The sequence below is a fragment of the Acyrthosiphon pisum genome, chromosome A1, assembly GCF_005508785.2.
Source record: "Acyrthosiphon pisum isolate AL4f chromosome A1, pea_aphid_22Mar2018_4r6ur, whole genome shotgun sequence".
NCBI lineage: Eukaryota > Metazoa > Arthropoda > Insecta > Hemiptera > Aphididae > Acyrthosiphon > Acyrthosiphon pisum.
Window position 1 is genome coordinate 140,430,822 of NC_042494.1, and position 14,268 is coordinate 140,445,089.

At 30.2% G+C, this 14,268-nt stretch overlaps 1 protein-coding gene and 1 long non-coding RNA gene across 4 annotated transcripts; one reads left to right on the plus strand and one right to left on the minus strand.

Annotated features, from left to right (window-relative positions):
* Window positions 1–3,359: 3,359 nt before the first annotated feature.
* On the minus strand, window positions 3,360–5,409 carry ACYPI53375 (ribonuclease P protein subunit p29). Of its 3 annotated transcripts, none has more exons than XM_008189317.2 (6): window positions 5,140–5,409; window positions 4,368–4,412; window positions 4,154–4,302; window positions 3,892–4,094; window positions 3,645–3,832; window positions 3,360–3,577 (listed from the first exon to the last, which is right to left on the minus strand). In XM_008189317.2, the coding sequence occupies exons 2-6, from the start codon at window positions 4,369–4,371 to the stop codon at window positions 3,441–3,443; spliced, it is 681 nt and encodes a 226-aa protein (XP_008187539.1). In that variant the 5' UTR covers window positions 4,372–4,412; window positions 5,140–5,409; the 3' UTR covers window positions 3,360–3,440.
* Window positions 5,410–5,450: 41 nt separating this feature from the next.
* On the plus strand, window positions 5,451–13,313 carry LOC100575770. The gene is made up of 3 exons (XR_119514.3): window positions 5,451–6,287; window positions 12,262–12,430; window positions 12,559–13,313. It is a non-coding gene; the product is annotated as an uncharacterized LOC100575770 (long non-coding RNA).
* The last annotated feature ends 955 nt before the right edge of the window (window positions 13,314–14,268 follow it).

Genomic DNA, 14,268 nt, shown 5'->3' on the forward strand with positions numbered 1-14,268 from the left:
GCATTTTTTGAGATCATCATTATGGCATACCTACTATATAAGAAGTCCGACTTTGAAGTTTCTACTGCTGCATAATCTATCACACACATTAATGATTTGATTAGTAGTTATAAACAAATATGAATCATTTAGTTTGGGAATTAAATGGACAAATAAATGATTATTATTTGGCAGATATTGAAAACAACTAGGTACATCATCAATACAATCTATAATAGGTAATTCAAATAATTGCAAGAAAATACCTATTAGCTAATAATATGTTCATCATGTAACCTTAGAATTTTTTGACATAAATACATAATAATATGATGAACATATTATACAGGTAACTGTTTCTTCTCTATAAAATCTCTAGTAAATTGGAAATCAGAGAGCTGCTGTAACTACTAACTTGATATTTTAATTTTATTGTCCAGCTGCCTGACAGTCATCAATAATGATGATGAAAATGTTCTAATCTATCCACCAATTGATTATAGTTAATTATAAGTACCTACCTTATAATCTAATAATACAGGTAGTTATAATAGTTATAACTCGGAGTATCTAAGTAGTAACTACTGAGCACTAACTCAAATAAATATTTCAGTCAACATACAACACAAAGTCATTGTGTTATACATTTATACTTAATTTGGTCCTTTAAAGTAGGTAAGTATGTAGCAATTTAAAAGGAACATGGTACGGTGAGATATTTTTTTGGCAATAACAATAGTTATTAATTTTACTCTACCAAATCTCATCTTGAAATAAGAATTGTTTGTATAATATGGTTGTCAAAACTAAAATTATATAGGTACTTAAAGGCGTACTTATGTATAACTTTTGTAACCCTCCCCCACCTCGATCAATAGAGAAAGATCTAACCTAGATACAAAAAAATTACTTTGAAAGGTATTTAAAAAAAATGCCCGATAGATTATTGAGTCTTTATACCTAGGTACCTATAAAGTATACACTATAATAAATAATACAATTGGAGGGATGGAATGGTAATTAACAGGGCTAGGATTTATATGCAACAGCATGTTTTTTTTGCTACTTCTGATTATTGATTTTGTCAGTAATGTACACAAATCACCTCATGATGAGATAAATGGTGGTATTTTTATTTTGCATGTTTTTGCATATTTTGGATAAAATGCATATTATTGCATAATATGAATATTGCATTAGATTGAATAAAATTAATATTATTGCATATTTTGATTATAAGAATGTGAAAATGCATGTTTTATAGTATATTTTGTAAAACTTGGTTCTTTTGTCAAATATAAATTTTATTTCATGTAACACACACGTAGTTAATGTGAATTATACATTTTATTTCTAAATTATTTTATTTTATTTTAATTTTAAATTATATTAATTTAAGACAAACAGCTTATAATTGATGTATTTTAATAAATAAATATTTTTTTTGTAACTATATTTTAGTGTTTATCTTATAAAAAATTAAATGCATATTTTACAATTTTTTATTGCATATAAATCCTAGCCCTGGTAATTAATAATCATCTCATAATTAGTTATCCAACCCACGTACCATATGGACTGCTCTTAACCGCATAAGAACTGGATTGGGTAGGTGCAATTATGTAATGCACAAATGGGGAATGATTGATTCACCTCTCTGCAACTGTGGTCAGGCCCAAACTATTAGGCATATTGTTGAGGAATGCCCAGAAATAATGTTTAGCGGAGGAACAGTAGGTGTAAATAAGAGCGATCAAAAAGCGCTAGATTGGCTACACAATCATACCATCCGCTTATAGCACCTAGCTCTTACTTATAATTGTTACCTATTATTATTATTGTAGTTTATTTATTTCTTTATATTAATTCATATGTGTATTATTACTATAATTGCTATTATTAATTTATTAATTTTTATTTTGTTTATTTTTGTACACCAATGCCATGCCATATGCAATAAAAAATAATAATAATAATAATAATAAAAAATACATTTCAAATTGTGATACCAACTATCATAATATTATCTTCTTGGCGACAGTCTTTGAACTATCATTATCATAAACTATCTTAGTATCATGTACGGACCACAGACTAAGATGTATATCTTAGTCCGTGGTATCATGATATTAGCTGTCACAAATCAAGATTACATCTATCATGGTTCACTACCATTGTGTACTTGGCGTTAGTAACAGCAGCACAATATCATACTTGTATATTGTCACTAAGTAATATTTTATAATTTTTCTTAAAAAAAAAAAAAGACCATGAGATCTAATCCCACAATTTTAATGATTCCAATTACCAATATAAACATTTCAGTTTATGAAACATAGAATAAAAGTATTGGCAATCAAATCGTTTTAAATATTCCATACGTTTTTACTTTTAAATATGCTACTTTATCTCTACAAGTTATAACCTTACCAAAGTAGTTAATAATTATTATGATTATTAAGTTTGGAAAATTATGACGTTTAAAAGTTAATATTAATATTAATATTAAATTGTTAATTTATTTCCTACTCCAGATTGTTTAAACAAACTATCCCCATAATTAGTAATTACTTATTTGAATTTTTTTTTTGTTATTAATATTGTTCCTAATCAGATATGAGTTTTCAATAATCATACTAAATAGTAATAATTATATATGAACTATTTGTGTAAATTATTTTATATGTTTTAAAATTAAGTTGAATTAATTTGAAAAAAAATGATTCAAATTATTTGTTGAACCCCTGGTTGGACCTAACAGTGATCCCTTTTATAATGACTATTTTATTTATTAAGTTTTTAATCTCAGATCTTACTATAATTGTTTTTTTGTTCCTTTAAGCACAACTTAGTATTACGAGGATTACAATTCTACAAAAGTATAATTTATTAAGGCTTAACACTTAGCAATGACACAATGTATAATGTATAAGTGTATAACTATTTATCTTTTACCACACTTTATAAATAACATAATTAATTTAAAACTTATAAATCTTAATATAAAGAAATATATATAATATGTTTGATTTAACATTTTCAAAAAGATATACATGAGCAGATACATGATATTAAAGGTGCAATAATTTTATACTTATTAATTTCTTAAAATATTAATTTTTTATATGTTTATGGTTCTTCAAATTTTAAAACTATGAGTATTTTATTTATTAGGTATACAACTATTATAGGTGCATATTTTGTGTTTAATTCTTGTTTTTATTCCTAAAGCTTCCTTTAATGGTGTAATAATTTGTTTATTTTTTCACTATAAGCTTCAGAATTGATTTTATGAAAAACTTTATTAATCATAAGAATCTTAATTTCAATTAATTAATTTTAAATCTTAAGAAAATAAGAATAAAAAAATATTCTAATTATCAGCAAATAAAACAAATTTTTATTTATACATAAAAATACATTATTAAACAATAGGTTCTGTTTTTTTTTAGTCTTAATTTTCACAGTTCTAACATAAGATTATCCTTTATTTTCTTTTTAGAACGATCTTTTGATCTGACAACAAAATGTTTACCATAAAGCTGAATGATATATCCTTCAAATTCTAGTTCGAAAATACACTGGTCTTTGGGTACAGCTGCAAAAACAAATATAATTTTAATTAATTAAATATATTATCATAATTTGTAATGTAAGAAACTCACTCTTTAATTTATTATCTACTCCGATGATTTGGAAAGTATTTTTTGTTTCAAGAATTATAACACCTGCCACCGAAATATATGAACAACATTTGGAACTGACCACTTTAATGTGAGCACCGTGAAAATCACACTTATACAACGAAGTCATGAATTGTTCCCAATGTTTACATCCTGGAATACCATCCCATCTGTAAAATCATAGAATTTATGAACAACAATGATAAAAAATATAGCCCTCTTGTCTTACCCTCTTTTGCGGAGATCATCAAAATTAACAATTTTTTTCATGTATGACATCCAGAGCTCATTCAACTTCATTGCATCAGTGTATGACAAAACATTTTTTGGTGGATGATTTAATCCTAGTATTCGTTTCAATTGGTTTTTTGGTTTACATTTATCTACGGGTTTTGGTTTTTTCTTGTGTGTATAATTACCCAACCAGTATATCTAGAAAATTGGTCTTCATTAATAATCATTACTCATTTGAAATATTATATTTCGCTTGCCCTTTTAAGTCCGGAATCTATTTCTTTATTAGTCACTTTCAATGGCAACAACTGGCGTGCCAACTGATTAACAGTTAATAGATTGTCCACTTTTGAGACCCCAGAGGACTCAAATTCCGTTTGTGGCAATTTAGTGTATAAAATGTTAGCTATGAATAAACAGAATATATAATGTGTCAGTAGATAATAATAATAATATATCAAATTTACTTACACATGTTTTAAATCAGCCCAGTTCAATTGTAATATGTACTAGTGCCTGAAATAATAATAATAATTATTATTTATTATATTATATTATATTATTTATTTTTTGGAAAAAATAATACTGGGTCCCCACCAGGAAAATAGTTTAAATTAATTGAAACTTATAAGATATTCTATATTTTATACTTTATAGCTTAATACTGTAAAGTTTTAATCCAAAATTAAGAAAAAATAATCTTATGATTTTGAGATAAACATAAAGTACGAGATAAAGTATTATATTAATTAAATAACAAATTATGTCAGCAAAACGCCTCTGTCGAACGCATACAAACTATGGCAAAGTATTATTAATAAATCATAATAGCTACCTGTTGACAATACTTCAAAGTATATCAATTTTGAAAGAAACCATTTAATAACATTACCTATTAGTTATTCGTAAAATGTTAAGCTTACATTTAAAAACAATTTTATTGTTACAAAAAATTAATTCCACTATCTACACGAGTACTATATAGTTGAGTTAGTGTACAAATAACACTCAAAATGTAAACAGTCAACAATGATTTCCATTTAAAGCAATCTGTTATTATCGAGGTAAGTATTTGATTTCACTGTACGTGAGTGTCACTGTATACTAGTTATGTCTAAACGACGAGCCTTCTGCTTTATACCAATAACTCAAATAATGACCGATCACCAATGTTAATATTATTATTTATTATAGGTAGGTAACGCAATTCCAAGTAAAAAATGGCAATGTTTTTATCACGAACCGACGACGTAGGATACCTTCTTGTCTGTTGCCGTCTTCAAACAATCAAATGTGACAGAAGCTGCAGCAGAAGCGGATCAGGCCGATTCAAGACACCGAGAAAGAAGCCGTTGTCACTTGTCATCGCAAAAGTAGTTGTCACTGCACTCTGATTGTGCTCTCCATGATAAGAACGTAATATTATAACTATAATAGTGCACCAAACAGGATGGGGGGCGCATGAGACCGCGAGCGAATTGTAACGAAACCGTTCGAGTAATAAACGTTATATTATACTATAGTAGCGTTGGCCGGCGGCTGCTGTTGCAGTCGACGCGTAGCTGTTTGCGGAACGTGGCCGGTGATAAGAACGTTGCACACCGGTGATAAGCACGTGCACTTCGCTGCGCTTTGGTCGCGGGCAAATCCATCGACCGCCGGTTGGGTGAGGGACCGTTGTCGGTCCGGGCGGCCGCGCACCGTCCCTCACCCGGGCGGCCGACGTGGACTCGCCCGGACCATGACCTGCCTCAACGCGTGTGCCGGTGCGCAGGCCGAGCCAAGGGGTCCCCCGTGCGCGCAATCCGCTGACAGCTGCTCGACATTTTGGGCACCCGCTGTCCGTACGTGTGCATTTTGAGTCGCACCGTTCACGGACGCATCACTTGCTCGGATTCGTACCAGGGTCCCAGGACGCCGAGCGCTCGGCCCGGTGATCCGGTGGGTCGCGGTCCGTCGTCGGCTGTCGGTCGTAGGTCGTCGGTCGTTTCGTCGCACGGCCACGCCGCCGCCACCGACTGCCGAGTGCCCCGAGTGTGCAGGCTGCAGACTCCCGACGGCGGACCGCCAGCACATTGCCCGCACCCCGGTAAAAGGTCGCCCGGGCCCTAACATGACACCCGTCGAGGCTCAGGGCTTTTGCGTGCTGCTGCTGATGATCATCTATTATTACGTCTCGCTGTGGTCGTTTTTCTCCCGTTACGACGGCACGGTCATCGACCGCCGAGGCTTTTACATATTTTTTTGGTTGTTTTAAACACGACCGGCGCGCCGACGCCGCCGACACACCAGCTCATTGCAGTCAGTGCAACTACCAACGCGGCGGTCGTGCCCGTTATAATAATATGTCAATATATTATTGTTTGTTGATTTTCCTCTATTGCTACATCGGTACGTACCTCTATAATACACGCACGTTTATATTAGTACCTATAATATTATGATTGTAACGAGACCCGAACAACAGCTACATAACGTAATTATTATTGTTGTTATATTCAATGTTGTTATTGGTATATTATAAGTAAGTGTATAATATTATGAAAATGCATATGAGAAGTGTTCGGGACTAATAATCGTTGCACAAAAATGATCGAAATTATGCAGTCTTAAAATATATATGCAGCTACATTTTTATGTTACTTTCGAAAAATGCATAAAGCATAATATACTTATTACAATTTTGGAAATAAAAAACTCAAAAATGAGTACCCAGATAGATATACGATAGTAAAAAATATTATACTATATTATAAACACGGGTTTATTAATCCGAATATTATATATTATTATAAATTGATTCATATGGACATAATTACATGCTTAGGCATCTTGAAACTATTGTGAATTACTAACAACTTAATTTTTTTTAAATATTGGAACATCTACTGGGTTAAGAAATAAGTAATAACGAATAACGTAACGTGACGTGTGACTAAATTCTACTAATTTTTTATCTCTTCGTACAATCTAGATGTCAATTAGTTTTACCAAAAAAGGGTGATGATGGGGGGGGGGGGGGGGTGCTTCGATAACGATGTCATAGTATATTTTAAACATTTCGGCTTCACTAGACTTAGCAACTTTGGACTGTTTCTAAAGAGGTGTAGTTAACACATTATTATGTGTTGGTATTTTTTTTAAAATTGTATGTTCAAAGTAAATTGTAAAAATCGCCGTCTTGTAAAAAATCATAGGTATTATACTCACATAATAAAATTTTGAAAATATTAAGTTGGTTTTATTTTCAATTTTTTATGCAGTTATGCAAAGTAAATTATACAGATTTTTTTGTTGTCGACCGGAGCCGTTTGAGAATTTACGTAGGTATTCGCGTAAAACCTTTTTCGACGGAAACCGTTTGGAGGGAACCGAAAACCAATGGATGGGAGCCGTTTGGGTTGCACCGTATATTATACAACACGTTTGTTTTGGTTTTAAAAGCATTATGCTTGAATAGTAATTTTCTGTGTGCATTTTATGTACCCACCTAATTACTAATAAGTCATTAAAAAATTTATTTTTTATAGCCGTAGATGCAATAGTGTATACAATAGACTATAATTATTACGTCGGCACATTAAGCATTTAGAGTTGTTTTACACAATACAATATACCCAGATATAGTACTAACTTGATAATATATTTTCACCAGCTCGATAATTTTTAACAATTTCAAGGACTGTTATATATTTAGCCATATAATATATATATATTCATATATAGATTTATTATTGGTATTAATTATTATTCAAAGAATAGAAAGGCGTCGTCTTCCTCCATAACATTTTTTAGACACTTTAAGCAAAAATTATTCTTTTTTTTGCCCCCCTCCCCAACCGGGCAGAAACAAAGCTACTTCAAGTTGAGCCTCTGACGTATACTTCAACTATAGTTGAATATTATTCTTATGCGTATAATATGTACCACCTACCTGTTGCAATAAATCGATCATGTTCGGTTAACGCCGACGCACATAATATTATAATATAATATATACGCGCCGGTAAATTCTCGTCGTTAAACTTCGACTAGCTGTAACGTATATATTCGGCTGGTATAAAATGTCTTACGTCAGATACCGGCCAAGGGCGTAACCAAGGGGTGGCAGGAGGGACAATTACCCCCCCCCCCCCGCCAATGATTAACAAATGTATTAAAGTTTAACGAAATTTTAAATTTATTGGGGTAAAAATCAAAAGCACATTTGGTTGTCCCTCCATCCCTCAATTGAAATTTTTAGCTAAGTCCTTGATACCGGCTATAGTTGTTATAGGTGTTTTCACACGATTCGTGTCTCTTCAATTTTAAAAACGTCGAGATGACGCATTGAAAATATTCCCCCTCCCTCGACTGCAATATATAAACGCAAAATGTATAGGTAATGAAGTAGGTATAGTCAAAAACTAAAATGCAATAGTATAGGTAATGAGTAGGGCCCAGATTGTAATATGCATTTGCATATTGTATTTTTCAACAGTCCAAAAAGTAGCTAGATGAGCTACTAGTTTGAATTGTAGTCAATAGATCCAGAATACAAAGTTTTACTTTCCATATTTTAGCATATTTTGTAATTTTTTGATGGGAGCATATTTCTGTATTTTATGATTTTTCATTGCATATGAAAATGGTTCAAAATGATTGTGCATATTTTTACATATTTTATCATTTTTTGATGTGTATTAGGTACTGCATATTTCTGTATTTTACGAATATACCGAAGTGCTTTATATCCTTTTGTTTTACTATTGTTCGTTCGTTTTTCCGGACTATTCCGGACGGGTCAACATTAAGGAATAAATATTAATCCGATGTATATGAACAAACTATTGCAAAAATCAGTGATTTTGTTTCATATAAAAAAATATGGATATAAATCGTGTAATATAATACAACTATTACAACTAGGTACACGTATTTCCGCTGCTCTTAATTAAATTATTAATTAAAATGCATATATTTGAAAGATAATCAGTTCATTAATGCATGCACACTATTTCGTATTTTTTTAGTGCATATATTATTCCGGGCCCTAATAATGAGTGATGGTAAAAATGTATGCAATTTTTTCATTACTGTATTCTGTGTATTTTTTGTTTTCGTTGAATATTAGTTGAATTCATTACTGGCGTTATAATTAGGCATGTTTAATTCGACGATTTCAATAAATATTATAGTCACTTATATAGACATAATATGACTATATTATAGTCTATATTGAGATTCATACGCACCGGATACATATATTTATACGTGATAGAGAACCTTGATGTATATAAGTTTCAGGTTTCTTTATATCAAGGCTCTTAATTCATACAATAGCTGATTACTGGTATTAAGTATAGGTATTAGGTACCTTATGGTAAATTACAGTCAGCAAAAATATAAGAAGGGAATCGTGCAAAACTCATCCGCGAGACTTCGTGACATATCTATATACTTTTTATAGAACCTCTTCACTGTAATTTAGGTTAGCATTTATCGACGAAATTACGGTTTATGGTACCTACTAATGATATTTTAATACAAACGTGTCTTAAGTAGGTACTACAATGAACTATGATTATTATAGAGTTGCTGATGTCAAAAGCCTTTCCATTTCAACTATTGACTTAACATATAATTACGATTAAAATAATTTGTATTATCATTAGGTATTTAGGTATATACTATTTTGTAAAATTATAATGATGGAAGTAGTATATATATTGAAACTATGGAACCTCCATCATCCATTTATTATCTGATATATTAGGTATTAAGTAATAATATAAATATGTAGGTAATAATATGTAATTATTTATAATATTTATTTTGTTTTATCAGTTTAGGTTTCAAAGGATGTTCTAACGTGTACATTATTTTAGATTCTGTAGAGCGGAACGATGAGTGCAATGATTTTATATATTAATGATGTTTGTTTTTATTTTTTTTCTGTCATCAATAGTCATCACTTTTTGTCGCAGTTTTAATGCTTAAATTTTCGACTTTGAGGATGGTTTTTTGTAGCAAATTGGTTCTTTTTTTGGTGGGATGGGGGAGTATACTTGAAATTAGGTGGGAAAATAGGTATCACTCTGCTGTACAGTAGGTGTTAACTGAATCACTGTAAAATTGATGTATTCAAATTTTAAAATCATTGCATACGAAAACGATTTTGAGCAAAAACCTATTAAAGTAATGAATTTTTCTATTAGTATTAAAGTATCCAGCGGGTTAAATTAACGTTTGTCCAAAATATTGCATTTGAAAATTTCGTTGTGTGAATAAATTATACATATTAATATAGACAGGTACGTCGTACGTGAAATGTTTCAAGTACCACGAACAATAATATTATTTTAAATTACAACAAAATAAATAGAATCGTTATTCTTTGCTTAAATATTGACATAATATAACGACCCATATTTACATAATATAAAAAATAATTAACCTAGTTCCAAGGAGTATAATATCCCACCATGTGTATTGCTATAATAGCGCTCCAAGCATCAATCTAGTTGCGCCGGTGCTTGTGATAAGTTCTAATAATTATATTATTACGGGTGCTCATTCAATATTAAATTTATAGTATCTTCAGTTAATAGTATAAATTGCATAGTTAATTAATAAATATTATAATTAATTATTATCTAATAAGCTGAACGTAGGCAGCTAAAAGTAACTATTTTTTTTATTAAATATTATACAATAATTAATACGAAGATACATACACATAATTATTATTTAGAAACTGTCGGTCAAGAAATCACCCTGTCATGATTTTATTAGCAACCTATAATTATTAATTATAGTTAAAAATCTCCCAAAAAAGTCCCTCATCCTTCTTTCACGTATATTAAATTCATTACTTCGTTAATCATATTTCCCAATAGGGATTGTAAACACTCAATCATCGTTACTCAAACTAGCCACTAGATATATAAGCCACCACACATTAATTCTAACCAATTAGTCGGCTACCAAAATTCTCGAATTTTTTTGAAAAAAATTATCTTAAATGTCATTGATATAATCATTCTAAATCACCAGTATGTATTTATATCAAAACCCTCCACAGTCCATCAAATTTGCCACACCGCGCACAGTTGATTTTATATCCTCGAGCATGGAAATAAATAATACTGCTCAGTGTTTGTAGCACAAGCGTTCGATCGGGTGTGGCACGAGAGATTTCTTTTCGAGTCAAAAAAAATTTTTTCTGCCCCATAAAATTTATCTCCTCATAAAATCTTATTTTGAAAACCACGAATTTTAGGTCTGGGTTAATAACTGCTGCCCCACGAAATACCCTATGCTATCCGAAGCACCTTTATTGTTTATACAATTTTTACTTACGACACCCTCAAATCACATTTTATATCCATTGATACATTCGTCGATGATACCTACAATAATAATGGCTTCTAAGTTCTAATAATGACCTGATTTGAATTTATTCAAAAACACCCCGATTTGATTTAATATTGGTCCAATTCTATCCAACCATTGAAAGAAAAAAGTTAACGAAGCCTGCAAGTTATTTATAACTTATAATAATTATTATATTTCTAATTTAACCATTTATAACTTAATCTTTACGCCCAAGGGTATGTCCTCCAGTTAAACTAAACAATAACATAATTCCTACTGTATCATTAGTAAAATATCTAGGCTTAACTTTTGACAAGTGACTGACATAGGTTTTTCACCTTAAATCTAAACGAAAATCAGGTAACTCCAGGCTCCACCTGTTTCGTCCTCTTATCATATCTAAATTATCAATCACATGCAAGCTCACAATCTATAAAACGATAATAAGACAAACTTGAGTATATTGAACCCAAGTATTAGTTTTTGCCACATACTCAAATGTATTTGAACGCTGCAGACGTTTCAGTCCATTTGTCATCGCCAAATTGTCCCTCCTCCGTAGAATATAACAAATAATAAATCACCACAAAGACCTCAAAATTCAAACAGCTGACAAAAAGTCACGACACATTACTTCACCAGAAAACTCAAAATCATCAAAATCCACTGATCAAACTTTTTACCTCTTCCACCATCCCCAAAAATCCTAACAGAATGATGCTGCCCTACTGCAGTAGTCTGGCCTAATGAACCGGCAGTGTGGACATTTGTGATTTCTGTTATTGTAATAATATCATAAAAATGAACTATTGTACGTAAACTTGAATAGATTTTATTTATGCGTTTTAATAAAAAAAAATATTAAGAACCTATGTTCTATAATATAACTGAACCAACTATATAAAACTGACCTCACATAAGAATTAATATATTTCAGGTCTAGAAGCCGTATTTTATAGAATATTAGTTTGTATAATAATATAATGAACATTTGTTTTTTTTTGCTTAGATACCTAATAACTTCAATAAAGCAACATACCTCCTAATAGCAAGTAATTTAAAGGTACTCATATTCCTCTACTACGCGTATACTGGCACTGATAAAAAGGCAGTACCTACCTAACCTTGAAAAAATTGTTTATACAATAAATTTCCTACAGACGAACTCAATGATTCAGGTAATACTTTTTTACATACCTAGTGTTTGTTAAATTATAGTTTTTATGTGATGTACCTAAAAATAAAACATTTTGTACCTATAACTTTATGTGGAATAATTATAATATTATTATTTGTTACCATTTAGATTCAAATACATACTGCCGTATTGCCGTTAGCTATGGCCACATCAGCAGAACCTAATTCACCGGTAACTACATCAGCACCTGTCTTCTTTAAAAAATTATTATTAATTTGTCATTGAATCGTTGTATATAATATAGAAAACCAAAAGTATCCGTAGTGAAATGTTGCAGCACCTATACGTAATTCCAAAGTAAATTTATCGTTCCCAATATACCCCATTTAGATTATCATAATATTATATGTTAATTTATTTTCGTTCATAGAAAAAAAGCAACTAATTAATAAAACACAATGATGACTATGTATAACAATTAAATTATAATATTATGAACAATACAATTATGCAACCCAGATTACCTATACAGCTAAAAATATATTTTTGTTCAAAATATGTTAAAGGTATATAAATTTAAATTAGTTTGTTAGTTCAGAATATTCGTAGAAGAATAAAGATACTCTTTTTATCGAAAATGAATTGTCAAAATTAAAATAAATTTATTAGATGTGTGAAATACCCCCTACAAGAATATTAGGTATTCACTATACCGTATACGTATACAACAGTAGTATTGATACTGCAAAGTTCCAAATTTCTTCATTGTCTAATGTGTAATGTGTATTATGAATATATTGAAACTAACATATTTTCTTAACTTTGATATTATAACATAGGCGTGTCTACAGGTCATGCTTATCATGCATAGGCATGACCTGCGAAATTTGATCTAACTTAGGTACATTACCTATAAATTGCGGTGCATAATATAAACATTTTTATCTAATTTTCTGATTTTGTATTAAGTTTTTTGATTTCCATCGCGTAAAAGTAAACATGTATAAAAAGTATTATTAGTATTAAAATTATATTTTAAAATTACTAAATACAATTTCATATAACCTACCTAGTTATTTATTTAACTGATAAAAAGAATATTGTTTTTTATTCCTAATAAAAAAAAAATAAAACTGATTTAATTATTATCATATGATAAAGCTTATTTAAAAATTTGAGGGTCATATTCGGATATGCTCAAACCTTAATCTAATTTAATTTTAAAATTTAAATTGAAAAAAAAAATGATTAAGTTTTAAGTGTTTAAACAAATTGTACAAACACAACATACATTTTTTTTTTTACTGTTAAACAATTTTTGGATCGTTAATCATTTTTTTCATTTTTCATGTCATCCATTTGTGTTGGGATATACATTGTAAATATAAATAAAATATCTGATATTTTTCCTACCTATACAAATTTATTTGTACCGAAGTGTCTTTTCTGCAGTATTAAATATTTTATGTTATGAATTTTTAATTATTTCGTTAAAGTTTTGATAATTTTAAATATACTTAATACTTAATGTTACTGTTGTTTTGTATATTTTTAACTTTAATAAACGTGTTATACTATTGAGTTATTTTGTTATTATTAATAATGTCTAATTCACAGCCGATCCAACTGGGTGCAAACCAAAAGAAGAAAATCTCGACGTCGATGACTCGAAATAATAATTACAATATTTATATATTATTTCTAAATTCTAGGATTTCATTTGTCTTCTAATAGTATTCTTATAATGCAGCTATACAGTGGCGTGGTGAGCTTTTTTTTACCTATGAGGCCAACACATTTTTGACACCCACTACCTATAAAACAAAAACCGCATCTTTTGAGGGGGTGTAGAGAGCCGAACCCCCATTCTAAAGTTTA